At 46.0% G+C, this 15,988-nt stretch overlaps 1 protein-coding gene across 2 annotated transcripts in view; it reads left to right on the plus strand.

The window, feature by feature from the left end:
- The window catches only part of LOC120931300 (transient receptor potential cation channel subfamily M member 7-like), a 182,685-nt gene that overhangs the window by 101,003 nt on the left and 65,694 nt on the right, over nucleotides 1-15,988 (plus strand). For both annotated transcript variants that reach the window (XM_040342599.1, XM_040342598.1), the window contains exons 17-19: nucleotides 1,268-1,496; nucleotides 14,925-15,077; nucleotides 15,452-15,598. In XM_040342599.1, coding sequence (XP_040198533.1) covers nucleotides 1,268-1,496; nucleotides 14,925-15,077; nucleotides 15,452-15,598 — 529 coding nt within the window. The remainder of the gene's footprint in view (nucleotides 1-1,267; nucleotides 1,497-14,924; nucleotides 15,078-15,451; nucleotides 15,599-15,988) is intronic.

Below are 15,988 nucleotides of genomic sequence, written 5' to 3' on the forward strand. Positions count from 1 at the left end.
CCTTTCAAGGAGAGTCTGTACACTCGGGCAGCAAGAGATTCTTGCCAAGAATCTCGTCAGGAAAAACAAGGGTTTTTTCCTGACGAGATTCTGGCCCGTGTGTACAGGGCTTAACAATTCTGCCACAGAATCATGCATGATCCAGCCACCTTTCTAATATAATTGCAGTAGAACCATGGTTGGTCACATTGGGGGGGCTCTCTGGAGATGTTCTCAATGATGTCACCGCTATAATGAATATAACCTTGATCAGCTGAGAAGCTTCCAACCAGGACAATTTACTACATACCATACCCCCACAGAAAAAGCTTGGGGGTGGCTGGGTAGGGTCTTCTTACATATGAATTATCCCAAATCCAGCCATTTCCCAAAAAAATTGTGACAGAATACCGGACAGGGCCGATCCTAGGCAGGTTGCACAGGGTGCATTGTACCCAGGCGCCTGCAGAGGTGGGGGCGCCGAACATCTAACAGACTTATTAACAGAAGCCCTCTCTGTGTCCTTCACAGAGGCCCCCCTTCAGATCCCAAGTACTCTGCTTCTCTTCCTGTATTTTGTTTATTGTTAACAAATCATGTAAGGATCCCAGGGTAATGAAGACTTTGTGGGGGAGCATCTCTGTGGTTGAGTCATTGCCATAGAAACATTTGTAAAGGGGAGAAGTTGGTAAAATGAAGACGCCCATGTGGGGGCGCCAGAAATATTTCTGCACCCAGGCGCCTGTGACCCTAGGATCGGCCCTGATACCAGAGAGCCTTATGAACAGCAGAATGAACAAAATACATAGTATAACAAATACAGTATAAGTTTGTTGTTACTATTACTGTTTAAAGGGGTTGTAAAGGTTTCGTTTTTTATTTTCTAAATAGGTTCCTTTAAGCTAGTGCATTGTTGGTTCACTTAACTTTTCCTTCGATTTCCATTCTAAATGTTTTTTTTCTGTCTGAATTTCTCACTTCCTGTTTCTCCTCAGTAAGCTTGCCCCCCTCATCCGAGCCGTTTTGGCTGGGGGTTAGTCAGCGTGCTCGCCCCCTCCCCCATTGGGACTACATCCCTGCAGGGAGACGATGTGAACACAGAAATTCAGACAAAGAAAAAAAACATTTAGAAATCGAAGGAAAAGGTAAGTGAACCAACAATGCACTAGCTTAAAGGAACCTATTTAGAAAATAAAAAACAAGCCTTTACAACCCCTTTAATTTGTTTTCATGTGATTTATTTTTGTGAGACTATGCTGCCATCATTTTGTTATCCTCTCTGCCATAGAGAATTTGGAGATCTGGCAGTTGAACTCCTTCATAAGGCCTACCAGAGTAATGAAATAAAGACAATGAAGATACTAACATATGAGCTACGCAACTGGAGCAAATCGACTTGCCTTAAGCTGGCTGTTTCAGGAAAACTCCAATCATTTGTTTCTCATGAATGTACTCAGAAATTGCTGACAGAAATATGGATGGGAAGGCTGAACCTGAGGAAAAATTCATGGTTAAAGGTAACTATGAAAAGATGAAAATGATAAAGTTAGCCTGGGAATATCACATGGATCCAAAGTCAGAAAACGCGCTCGGCTTTTGTGAATTGTCTGGAAGATTACACAAAGACAGAACACACCCAGGGGTAGGAGTGGAGAGCTTTACAGTTTAAAAGTTTTAAAGCTGAACACGGGGAACAAACACGTTTGTTGAAATATATTACCTAACATCCACAAAGGATATAAATCCACTTTGTGTGCATGAAATGCCTTTGCAATCCCTGTTTGCATATACACTATATTATCAAAAGTATTGGGACGCCTGCCTTTACACGCACATGAATTTTAACATTCCAGTCTTAGTCCATAGTGTTTAATATTGAGTTGGCCCACCCTTTGCAGAAGGCTCTGGGAAGGCTGTTCACGAGGTTTAGGAGTGTGTCTATGGGAATTACCGTCATTTTTGTGGAGGTATTCGGCCGCTAGCGAGGGTTAAACGCGCCACGCAAAGGGTTAAAACCACCCACAAAGCGCCGCTGCATTCATTTCAATGGGCAAGAGTGCTCCTTCACCGCTCCAAAGATGCTGCTTGCAGATCATTCTTTAACCTCCCTAGCGGTATGATTCTTTCAGAAAAAAGGTGCTGAAAGCGGTACCATTATTTGCAAGGAAATTTGGCGTTTTATATTGTAGGCCTGTAATTCTTAGGAATAACTCACTTAAATCTGACCAAACAAGAGTCTTGTAGGCATCCCGGGTATGAAATTTTTTTAAAAACAAAATTATAAATTATAATATAATAAATAATTATAAATAATTATAACAAATAATAATATAATTATAATAAAAATTATTCAATAATGTAATCAACTCAAAATCACTGAAATGTGCTCAGTTGCAGAATTGTCGCTGTCATTACTTTTATTTTTTTATGACGAATTTCCCCACAAATCGCTATCGCACAATTCTGCAAGTGATTATAATTTATTATCGCTGTTTTCTAGCTGATCTAAAACCATTTTTGACATAAAGGGACACTTTTGGTTGCTATGGACAATCTACAGTTTGCAGGCAGAAAGAACAGTTTTTATTATATAAAAGAACATGTAGGACACTGGGCAGACCACTAGGGACAAGGGGTGTGTGTATTTTTTACATACAGTACTGTAATCTATAAGATCACAGTATACTGTATGTAATGTGTTTGTTTACTTTTCTGAATTTGGCGCCGTTCTCCGCTCCCGTGCGTCGTAACGTCGCAGGGAACGGAGATCGGCGGCACAGGAGGACACTGTGTGAATCGAGCGAGGTCCCGCTCGCTCACACAGCGCGGTGGCATCGCTGGATCCAGGGACAAGGTAAGTAACTTTGTCTGCTGCTGCAGCGAGGCAAGCCCGAGTCTGACTCGGGGTTACCGCTTTTGGTATGAAAATCTCACCCCGAGTCAGACTCGGGAATGCCGCTAGGAGGGTTAACGTCTGAAGGCTTTCACACTGACACTGCAGGGGAGACGTTTTTCAGGAGCTATTTTTAGCCCAAAAGTGCCTGAAAAATGCCCTTGTGTGAAAGGGGTCTTACAGAATCTGAGAATGTGTTTTCACAATAACACAATAGGGGTTATTTACGAAAGGCAAATAAGGGTCAATTATAAATTTATATTTACCAAACTATGAACAAATTAAGTGTGGAATAAAATCTTTTGTGGAAGCAATGGAAAAAGCAGAAGGAACCGTAATTATGGGCGGCGACTTTAATTTTATAATGGACTCAAATTTGGAACTTAGGATAGTGGAATATAAAAAACCAACAGGGAAGTGGAGATTGAATGATAATTTTATAAAAAAATAAAGAGTGTGAAAACGACATACGACAGGTAGCGAAAGAATTCCTGGTAATACACGAAAATGATGATACCTCAATTCCTATACAATGGGAAACACTTAAATGTGTGCTGCGGGGAATATTTATCAAGCATGGATCGAGGCTGAAAAAGGAAAAAGATCAGAAGCAGTCTCAATTAATGATGGAAATTATAAAACTAGATAGTAAACATAAACAGGAAAATTGAGGACAAAATAACATTAAAAGAAAAACAAACACAGCTACAATACTTGCTTGATGAAGATTCCCTTCGGATGAGGGATAAGAATAAAACACAATAGTATCAACAAGGTAACAAAACAGGTACATTGTTAGCCAGAACCTTAAAAAAATAACAACCTATGACCTCCATAGTTAAAACTGGCCTTTGACCCAACGGAAATATCCAAAATCTTCCATACATATTATTCTACGTTATATAATTTAAACACTCAACAGGAAAATAAAGAAAAGGATAAGAAAGGGGAATAGATTCGTAAATATTTAAAAGATACAGCTCTACCAGTATTTTCAAGAGAAATAACGGAGGATCTGGAAAAATAAATCTCAATAGAGGAAATCCAACATGCTATCTCCGAGCTGGTCTTGGGCAAAAGCCCTGGACCAGGCGGGTATACTTCAAGATTTTATAAATCATTGCAAGATATAATAACACCCATTCTTAAAAAAAACTTTTAATTCTATATCTAGAACACACATTTTTACATCACAAAAAATGGAAGCTCACATTGTACTAATACCAAAACCCGAGAAAGGTCACACATTATGTAACAACTACCGACCAGTATCTTTTTTTTTTTTACAAATAACGTGGTGTTTTTATTTGAAAGAATAAATGACATACAGAACGCATAAGCATACATCACACGCAGGTGAGATAAGGAAAATACAGGAGTCAATGCATACAGTGAACATTGGAAATACAGTGCAGGTATCATCCCAAACGCGACAGGCAGTTGTAAAAACACAGAGACACAGGAGGGCGAGGGGACCAGTCAGACACACAGCCATGGTTTACAAGTGGGCACGGGGGGAGGTTCTGTAAGCTCAATCAGGCAGAGCATTGCAAGTAGCAGCATTCTCCACCCAGTCATCCCACACCTTGTTGTATTTGGCCGGGCACCCCCTGTGGGCGTAGATCTCCCTTTTATACGGTAACACAGAGTTAACCGCAACTATCCACTCCTGGACAGACGGGGGTGAGGCTCGAAGCCATTTACGAGCTATCAATAATCGTGCCGTAAATAATGATTCCTGGAGAAATATTTTGTGGTATTTGTCCGAGTCAGGGTCCGGGAACACCCCCAGAAGACACTGCTTGGGGCACAGTGTCAGGGGGGACCCCATCTCGTCATGTATGAATTTTACAATCTGTGACCAGTATCCCTGTATGACCGGACAAGACCACATGAGGTGAAAAAATGTGCAGGGGGTACCACCACATCTGGGGCACAGTGGGCTGTATCCTGGCTTGTATTTGGCCAGGCGGGCGGGGGTTAAGTACGACCTGTGCAAAACGTAAAGGTGGGTAAGACGATCTGACAGTTTAGGCGATGCCTTCTTAGTGGCATCCAACGCGTCCTCCCACTCATCATCCTCCAGCTCCCCCACATCCCCGGACCAGCGGTCTTTAAGCCTGTAGGCCAAAATAGCGGCATAGGGCCGAAGAAGGGAATTGTAAAGGATCGAGATTAGCTTGCGGGAGTCTCGTCCTATTATGGTGCGAAGTACTTCAAGTTGTTCAACACCCGGGGGTGTGGCCCCAAACTGGGCATGGAGGGCGTGGCGGAGCTGAAGGTAGCGGAAATGCATGGAGTTGGGCAAACCAAATTCATCTTTAAGTCTTTTAAAATAGGACCGCGATATACGTCGAGTAGGTACCTCATTCCCCGGTCGAGCCAAAGAGCCCGATCCGGGATGGAGAGCAATTCACTCAAATCCGGGTTGTCCCATAAAGGGGTATAAGAGTGGGTGGCTGGTATTTTCAATTTTCTACCCACCACCTCCCAAATTTTACAATGGTGGTAAAGCAGGCCCCCGCGGCTGCCCAGCGTCCAAGCACTCCCCAAGCCCCTAAAGAGGACCTGGAAAGGGTGAGTGAGCCCGGGAGCACAGCGGGAGCACAGCAGTGCGAGGTAACGGTCACGGTCCTGCTTGTCAAAATAAAAAAAGTGAGACAGTTGTGCCGCCAAATAATAAAAATTAAGGTCGGGCAACGCAGCTCCACCCAGTTCAGTAGGATTCTTCAATACCTGCCAGGAAAGCTTATGTCTAGTGGGGCCCCACACGAACGACTTAAGGATTGAGTCTATGGCCTTAAAAATCTTAAGAGGGAGGTAAATAGGGGAGTGCCATAGTACGTACAGGAATTTTGGGTAAGAGGACCATCTTAATTAAGTTCACTCGGCCCATGACACCCAGGTGCAACCTGGCCCAAACCTGTGTCTTGGACTTTAGGAACAGCATCAGCGGTTCTATGTTCAGGCGGACAAAGTCCTCAGGAGATCTAGAGATCTGAATCCCGAGATATTTCAGGGAACAAACTCTAAGGAGAGGGGAAGATGCCTGGATCTCGGAGGGTACGCTCACATCAATGGGGAGGATCTGGGATTTGTCCCAGTTGATCCTCAGACCAGAGTGGTGACCGAAGTTCTCAATAACCGCAAGCGCAGTTCGCAGGGATTGGCCCGAGTCAGCCAGGTACAAGAGCATATCGTCTGCGTACAGACTAATTGTTTCCACCAGGTCCCCCCGTCTGAGGCCCCCGACACCTGGGTGATTCCTAAGAGAGGAGGCTAGGGGCTCGTACCCTAGAAAGGGGAAAAGGGGCAGAAATCCGACCATTGACCAAGACCCTGGTACATGGGTTCTGATACAGAAGATTGATCCATTTGATAAAGTTAGGCCCGAAGCGCGCTAGACATTCCCATAGATAGTTCCATTCTACTGAGTCGAATGCCTTTGCGGCGTCTAAGGACACCACAACTCTAGAACCCGCTTGATCATGTTCAGCCTGCAAATTCATATGAAGTCGGCGCAGATTGTATGCCGCATTTTTAGCAGGCATAAAACCAACTTGGTCGGGGTGAATTAGCGTGAGGATCACTTCGTTTAAACGCAGTGCCAGAATCTTGGCCAGGATTTTAATGTCTAGCTGAAGAAGGGATATGGGACGGTAGGACTCAGGGAATTCAAGATTTTTACCGGGTTTGGGGATAAGTACTATATAAGCCTCAGCCATAGAGGCGGGTAGGGAGCCTGATTGAAAAATATGCGAAAACAGTTTGTGGAGCCTAGGCACTAGAGATTCACTATACGTCATGTAGAATTTGAGGGGGAGACCGTCCGAGCCCGGCGCCTTGGAGGAATTAAGCAAGGAAATCGCATGCACTATTTCGTCCGTCGTGATGGGGGCCTCCAGGGTCTTTGCATGGGAGCTCGAAAAGCACGGGCAGTTCTATGTCAGCCAACAGCGCAGCCGATTCCCCTCTAGGAACCACGGCCCCAGATGAGTACAGTGATGCAAAGAAGGAGCGGAATTCCCCAACCACCTCATCCGGATCAGAGAGTAGCACCCCGCCAGCACTGCGGAGGGAAACCACCGTAGGGGGTCTGTGATCCAGATGGACCAAATAGGCCAGGAGTCTTCCCGCACGTTCTCCACACTCATATACCCTCTGTTTGCTGTAGAATATCTTCCTTTCCGCCTTCTCAAAGAGAAGGCCACTCACCACCCGGGACTGGAGTTTCAGCACGTCAGCCGTGGACGGGGAAGGAGCGGAAACAAACGTCCGCTCCGCCTCGGCCAGAGACCTCTCCGCCTGTTCAACCACCCGGGACGAGGTCCTTCGATATTGAGATATTCGTTGGGACAAAAACATACGGGCATGGGATTTAAAGGAGTCCCAAACAACTTCAAAGGGCGCAGTACCTCTGTTAGTCTGAAAAAACAGGTCCCATTCGGCACCGGCCTCCTCTAAATCAGGGATGACCGATAACCAGAAAGGGTTGAGTCTCCAGTTGTAAGAGGAAGGAGGGGACTCGGTGTGGAGCTCTATCCAGTAGGATGCGTGGTCAGAGAGGACGCGGGGGTTAAACCCCACGTCACCCAAGATGGGGAGGAGGGTACGGGAAGTTAGGATTAGATCGATCCGCGACAGGGAGCCGTGTGTCGAGGAGAAGCAGGAAAAGGTCCTATCCAGCGGATGCCGGTGTCTCCACGTGTCCACGAGCTCCAGGTCGAGGAGGAGTCTACCAAATCTAGTTTGAGCAGGGGGGGGGGGGCCGGTCAGGGGGTGTCAGGGACAACCTATCCAAATCATTGTTGGTAACGTTGTTAAAGTCTCCCAACCAGATTGCAGGCACAGTAGGATATTGAGACATGAACCCCAACCCCTCCGTCAGCACAGAAAATTGAAAGGGGGGCAGTATATAAATAGCGAGAATAAGGAGCTCCAAGCCGTGCACCTTAGCATGTAAAAATAAAAATCTACCAAGGGGGTCAGACCGTAGTGTAAGTAAAACGAATTGCGTGGTTTTGGCAACCAGTATAGCCACGCCCCTTGAGTTGGGCGTGTGCGGAGCCTGGTACACCCAACCCACCCATGGCTTTTTCAAAGTCATCATGAGCTGGCCCGTTAAGTGGGTCTCAACCAATACCATAATCTCTGCACGCTGGGCTTTTAAATAGGAGAGAACTGAATTACGTTTAGGGCGGGCCCTGAGGCCCCGCACATTCCAAGTCAAAAATTTCACAGCAGGCATGACAGGCAAGGACAAGCATCAATGTTCCAGACGCCACAAGCCCGCGCACCGGTGTCCCCAGCCGCCCCAACAGTAGGGGGAGAGCCGTAGACACCACGCACAGGGCCCAAAGCATCCGGGCAAGGAGGCCTCAGCATAAACCAATGAGCACATAGCATTGTAACAGTAGTATAAAACATACCATCCCATATATCACCCATCAGTCCCTTCATAGTAGGGTTGTCCCGATACCACTTTTTTGAGACCGAGTACAAGTACCGATACTTTTTTCCAAGTACTCGCCGATACCGAATACCGATACTTTTTTTTTTTTTTTTTTTTAATGTCACGTGACAGTGGCAGTATTTTTTTTTTTTATTATTATTTTTTTTTTACAGTGATTTTTTATTTATTTTTAGGGGGATTGTCAGTGTGTTTTTTTTTTCTTTTTACATTTTTTTTTTTAAATATTTATTGCAATTTTTTAATCAGCCCTGTTGGGGGTCTTTGGAGAGATATCAGGGGTCTTAACAGACCTCTGACGTCTCCCCTTTAAGACAGAGAAAGGGACTAAGGTCACAGATCCCCAGTCCCTTTCTCTGCTGCACTGGAAATGAATGGACAGGAGACAGAGGCTCCTATCCATTCATAAACTGAAGCATCGTAAACACAGTTTACAATGCTCAGTTATATGAATGGACAGAGTCAGTGATCACTGACTCTGTTCATTCTGAAAAGGTAGGAGCTCTCGCTCTCCATCCTGACAGATTGAGGGGGAGAGAAGCCGGGCACGGAGCGGGGGAAGAGAAGCCGGGCACGGAGGAGCGGGGGGGGAGAGAAGCTTGTCGCGGGGGGGGGGGGGAGAAGCCTGTCACGGAGGAGCGGGGGGAGAGAAGCCTGTCACGGAGGAGCGGGGGGAGAGAAGCCGGTCACGGAGGAGCGGGGGGGTTAGAAGCCGGTCACGGAGGAGCGGGGGGGTTAGAAGCCGGTCACGGAGGAGCAGTGAGAGAAGCCTGTCACGGAGGAGCGGGGGGGAGAGAAGCCGGTCACGGAGGAGCGGGGTGAGAGAAGCTGGTCACGGAGAAGCGGGGTGAGAGAAGCCGGTCACGGAGGAGCGGGGTGAGAGAAGCCTGTCACGGAGGAGCGGGGGGAGAGAAGCCTGTCACGGAGGAGCGGGGGGAGAGAAGCCTGTCACGGAGGAGCGGGGGGAGAGAAGCCTGTCACGGAGGAGCGGGGAGAGAGATCCTGTCGCGGAGGAGAGAAGCCTGTCACGGAGGAGCGGGGGGAGGGAAGCCGGTCACGGAGGAGCGGGGGGAGAGAAGCTTGTCACGGAGTGGGGGGGGAGAGAAGACGAGCATGGGGGAAAGACAGCATGGGGGAGCAGACTTGCAACTCCCCTGCCTGCCCAGGTATCGGGTGAGGCATCGGAGCATTTCCCCCGAGTACAAGTACTCGGGGAAATGCTCGGTATCGGTACCGATACCGATACTAGTATCGGTATCGGGACATCCCTACTTCATAGCATCATATATGTCATTCTGCATTACACCAATAGTGAACAAAAGAAAAGTAACAACTAACAGATCATAGATCATGTGAAACAAACTGCAAAAAGCGCTGGGGTGTCCGGACACGTGGTCCGCCGCAGAACAGTGCGACGTATCCCAACGGGCCCGGCCAGACCAGGGAAACCATACTTGAGTCAGGGAGCCTAGACTCCCAACAATTAGAACAGCAGATTCCAATGGGGCATCTGCGACTAGGGGGACGGTCAATCGCTGGAAAACCAGCAATGGTGCAAGAGGTGAGGCCCCCAGTCCTTGAACTCCATGTAAATGGTCATAGGGGAGAGACAAGGATGTAGAAGTGTGAGTTCTCGTCCCAGGCACCAACACGGGGGGGCAGCTCGTCAGCTAAAAACAAGTAGATAGGGCCTCATTGTAGGTTCCTCAGCATAGCGTCCACGGGGGAGCAAGGAGAAAAACAAAACCCCGGGAGGGGGGGTGGAAGAGTCAAGGATGGCACCGCCAAGAAGGAGGACGGGCAGGACCAAGGGAGGATGGATGGAAGAGAATGGGGGTGGAGGTGCGGAGGCCAGGCCGCGGGGAAGGGAACACAGGAAGCCGGGGAGCACACAATGGGTTGCAGAATTACGGGTGTAGGATATTGGGCACAGTACCTGAGGTCCAGTCAAAGTAGACAAACAGGGCATCAAAGGGAGAGACTCACACCCCCACGATCAGCAGCCGCGATCCGAGCGGAGGGTCCCTCAGGCCTGCATGGGATTTCTAGGCGGCGGCCTCACGTTCTCCAACCAGGTGATGACTGCCTCGGGTGTGTCAAAGAAATGCGTGCGGTCCTCGCCAACGACCCGGAGCCTAGCCGGAAAGAGCATGGCATAGACATAGTGGCGGAGTCTGAGCTGGCGCTTGGCCTCAGTGAAGAGGGCCCTCTTCTTCTGCACATCCGCAGAGAAATCCGGAAAGACCTTGAGCTCCACGACCTTGAGGGGATGTTGCCCTTGAGCCTGGTGAGATGGAGCACAGCATCGCGGTCCCGGAAGTTTAATAGCTTCGCTATGAATGTGTGCGGCGGGGCGCCCGGAGGAGGAGGCTTAGCAGCCAATCTGTGGGCCCTCTCCACCACGAAGGATGACGAGAATTCGGATCGGCCAAACGTGGACGCCAGGAGGTTCTCCAGGAATGTCGGCGGATCAGGGCCCTCCGCACCCTCAGGTAGGCCGACGAACCGCAAATTACACCTCCTGAGGCGGTTCTCCATGTCGTCTTGCTTCGCCAGGACCATGGTAAGTTGGTGTTGCAGGCGTTCGGTCACAATCTGTAATGGCGGTATCTCGTCCTCCACGCGGCCGACGCGGGTCACCGCCTCCGTCACCCGGTCCCTACGTTTCTGCAGGTCCTGCCTGATGAGGGAGACATCCACCTTCACCTCCTCGATTCTGCAAGTCAAGGAGCTCTTACAGTCCGAAATAGCCTCCAGAACTTGCGCTGTATTGTCAGCCGCCGAGTCTGCGTGAGCGGAGGGGCCGGCACCGGCGCCATCTTCCTCCACGGCCTCCTTGTCTGGTAGACGGAATTTGGCGAGCTTAGCGATCGCATCCAAGGCTTTTTTCGGTGGCGACATGCTCCTCACGGATAGGGGGTGGATTGTACCCAAAATCAAGCAGTTTGGCAGGCAGTATAAGCCCCAGGATAGATGGTAACGGATGTTGGACGAGTGGAGCTCCCACGAAACACTCCTCACACCATGCTAGCCAGGCCACGCCCCCACCGACCAGTATCTTTGACAAACATTGATATAAGGTTATATTCAAAAATTATCTCCAATAGATGAACATCTATATTACCAGGGTATATAAACCTAGATCAAACAGGCTTTATGAAAGGCCGAGAAACAAGGGACGACATTATAAAATAGTAGAACTGCCATCCCAACGTGTCTACTATCTATTGATGCTGAAAAAGCGTTCGATAGAGTGGGATGGCAGTTCTTAGAGGAAACATTGGTTCAGATAGGAATGGGCCCAAAAATGCTTAGTAGAATTTTTGCATTATATTCTAACTCATGGGCCAAAGTAAGAACAAACAGAATGCTATCGCAATATATAGAAATTTCAAATGGAACCCGACAGGGATGTCCACTATCTCCCTTATTATATATACTAGTGATGGAACATCTTATACAAGCAATAAGGAAAACTAAAGACTTACAAGGAATCAGTATTAAAGATAAAGAATATAAAACAGCAGTCTATGCAGGTGATTTATTAATATATGTGACTAACCCCATTATAACAATATCTAATTTAATAAAATAATTTTAAAGATTTGGGGAACTGAGTAATTTTAAAGGTAATTATGATAAATCTTAAATGCTAAATGTATCACTAACAGAAAAAATACAAATACTGCAAAAAGATTTTTCGTTTAAATGGCAGCAAGTAGCAATTAAATACATGGGAATGTATATCCCTAGAGACTTGAACAAGTTATAAGAACTGAATTACAATGCGACAATCCAAAAAGTAATACAATTATTACAAAAATATGAAAACATAACACACTCATGGATAGGACGAATTAATATAATAAAAATGGACATATTACCATAATTGTTATATATATTTCAAACTGTTCCTTTAGCCATTCCAAAGAAACTAATGATTGAACTAAGGAGAGCAATAGGAAGCTTTATCTGGGCCCATAAAACACCACAAATCAAAAGGGAAATTTTAATTAGAACTAAGAAAAAGGGAGGAGTAGTACTACCTGATTTCTCAAAATATCTACTGCACTTCTAAGTGCACATTCAGTGCAATTTCAAGTGCACTTGGCTCTTGTAGTTTGCACTTGTAGTGCAAAGTGGATTTGCCTTTAGTAAATAACCCCCAATATCTACTGTTTGCATCAGTCTACAAACAATTTCATTAGGAAATAGAGGGAAACATAACTGTTCACAGAATTTTCTCAGTATAACACTCAAAGGTTAAACTTGTTTAACCACTTACCCCCCGGACCATATTGCTGCCCAAAGACCAGAGTACTTTTTGCGATTCGGGACTGCGTCGCTTTAACAGACAATTGCGCGGTCGTGCGACGTGGCTCCCAAACAAAATTGGCGTCCTTTTTTTCCCACAAATAGAGCTTTCTTTTGGTGGTATTTGATCACCTCTGCGTTTTTTTTTTTTTTGCGCTATAAACAAAAATAGAGCGACAATTTTGAAAAAAATGAATATTTTTTACTTTTTGCTGTAATAAATATCCCCCAAAAATATATAAAAAAAAATTTTTTTTCCTCAGTTTAGGCCGATACGTATTCTTCTACATATTTTTCGTAAAAAAAATCGCAATAAGCGTTTATTGATTGGTTTGCGCAAAAGTTATAGCGTTTACAAAATAGGGGGTATTTTTATGGCATTTTTATTAATATTTTTTTTACTAGTAATGGCGGCGATCAGCGATTTTTTTTTCGGTATTGCGACATTATGGCGGACACTTCGGACATTTTTGACACATTTTTGGGACCATTGGCATTTTTATAGCGATCAGTGCTATAAAAATGCATTAGATTACTATAAAAATGCCACTGGCAGTGAAGGGGTTAACACTAGGGGGCGGGGAAGGGGTTAAGTATGCCTGGGTGTGTTCTTACTGTGGGGGGGGGGGGGGTGGCCTCACTAGGGGAAACACTGATTTTCTGTTCATACATTGTATGAACGGAAGATCAGCATTTCCCCTGCTGACAGGAACGAGAGCTGTGTGTTTACACACACAGCTCCCGTTCCCCGCTCTGTACCGAGCGATCGCGTGTGCCCGGCGGCGATCGCGCCCGCCGGGCACACGCACGGGAGTCGGGGGCGAGCGGGGAGCGCGCGCGCGCGCCTCCGGCGGCGCGCACGCGCCCCCTAGTGGCGGCTATACGATAGGACGTATAGCTACGGGCTCTCGCCCAGGAGAGCCGACCTGCCGCCGTATAATGACGGTGCGCGGTCGGCTAGTGGTTAATATGCTTAGATAAATAAAAGGAAATAAGATGTTTTTAAAAGTGTACATATTTTCTAAAATTATTATTTTTCATACAGTTATTTGCAGTTATGTACCCACCATCAGGTTAGATGCCAATGACTATTGCTAACAGAAATGGTATATGAGTTGGGCCTCGTACACACTATAGGATAGCCAGAGGACAACGGTCTGAAGGACCGTTTTCATCAGTCCAAACCGATCGTGTGTAGGCCCCATTGGTTATTTAACCTTAGGTTAAAAAAATGAGAACTTGCTTTTAAATTTAACCTATGGACTGGTAACCGATAGGTCAAAACCGATTGTTAGTATGCAAAAGCATCGGTTAAAAACCTGTGCATGCTCAGAATCAATTTGACGCATGCTTGGAAGCATTGAACTTCGTTTTTTTTCAGCACGTCGTTGTGTTTTACGTCACCGCGTTCTGACACAATCGTTTTTTTAACTGATGGTGTGTAGGCACGACGGACCATCAGCCAGCTTAATCGGTTAACCGATGATAACGATATACCCACAAAAAAAACGGCAAGACAATGGCATAATGAGCTAGTATGCCTGGCATACTAGCTCATTATGAAATACTCACCTTAGATCGAAGCCCGTGCAGCAGTCCCAGTACACAGCTCCAGCCTGCGACATCGCTCCCGGAGTTACTTCCGGGTATCTCAGGCTCTGGTGCTGTGATTGGCCTGAGCTGCGATGACATCACTCCAGCAAGCCAACGGTAATGGCAGACTGGCTGAAGCAACGGCACGAACATGCCGTTGCTTCAGTGCGCATGTGCTGATGATGTCGGCACATGCTGATACAGGGGATATCTCCTCCTAAACCGTGCAGGTTTAGGAGATAGCCGGGGAAGCTACAGGTGAGGCCTCGTACACACGACCGAGTTTCTCGGCAAAAACCAGCAAGAAACTTGCTGGGAGATATTTTTTTGCCGAGGAAACCGGTCGTGTGTACATTTTCTAGAGGAAACTGTCGAGAAACTCGACGAGCCAAAAAGAAAGCATGTTCTCTATTTCCTTGACAGGAATGGAGAAAATTGGCTTGTCGAGTTCCTCGACGGCTTCACAAGGAACTCGACTAGCAAAACGATGTGTTTCGCCCGTCAAGTTTCTCGGTCGTGTGTACGAGGCCTAAGCCTCATTATAGGCTTACCTGTAGTAAAAAGTGGTTTGTAAGGGTTTACAACCACTAATACATGTACCTAGTGGCTTAATTTTTTTGATTTTGTACACAATTTAAAACGTTATAAAAAATTGATACATTTGTTTTTTTCTAGGTGATTCTAGGTATTTTTCTGCCACCAGTTATTCCATTTTTTAATTACAAAACCAAGGCACAAATGTCCCACATCCCATTGTCTGAGGGTGCCCATCAGATGATACAGAGTGAACGGGATGATGTAAAATACTCTGAAGAAGGGATAACTCTGGTAAGGCCATAAACATCTACATTTAGGACTGTCTTGACTCCAGACTGGTCATTGTGTATGACAATAAGTGGCAGGAATTGTGTTATCAAATAATAACCCTTCTTCTGTACCAAGTTATGTTCCTTATATTGTACAGTAGTAGTACTAAACCATGTGTCCACCATGAAAAGAATAGAACCCTGGGTGCTTGATTACAGATAAAGATACATATCGAATTACTGTAGTAGAATATCTGTACTGCCACACCTGCCATTTTCTAATACATTTTTGGATCTGCCAGCTCCTAAAGATGAATTTATCACATTTCCTTACCCTACCATATTTCTGCTTATTGCTATTGTACAGTTTAACTCTTGATAACTACTATGTTATAGGGTGCTTGTAAAGAACGCGCATTTCATGATGGATCTGGAGAAAATCATGCTGAAACCAGGATTGAAGGAAGAAATCAGCGTCTTCCTCTGGCACAGAAGTATTTTGCATTTTACCATGCACCAATTGTGAAATTCTGGTTTAACACGGTAAATGGCATATTTCTTGATACATTTTCATTGTATTCAGTTGCTGAAAATGCAACAAAAACATACCCAGGATGCCAACTTCTATAGCTATGAAATATTTTTCATTTTGGATAGAGTAAGGAAGGGTTATAAACTGTCAGTTTTTTTTCCTTTTGTCATCTGTGTGCCATAGATGAGATTTACCTTCACTTCCTGTCCCATAACCAAAATAGAAAGTGAGGAAATTCCAGGGCAGGGTGTTACCAGAGTCAGCAGAACTGTGCCCCCGTTGGAAGATGTCCCCGGGACGATACCGGGACTTTTGTCATATATCTTCCTCAGGGGGACACATATGCAAGTTTGATTTTTTTATCACTTGAATTTATGGAATTGGAACGGACTTTATATGTA

This window comes from Rana temporaria, chromosome 3, assembly GCF_905171775.1.
Source record: "Rana temporaria chromosome 3, aRanTem1.1, whole genome shotgun sequence".
Taxonomy (NCBI): domain Eukaryota; kingdom Metazoa; phylum Chordata; class Amphibia; order Anura; family Ranidae; genus Rana; species Rana temporaria.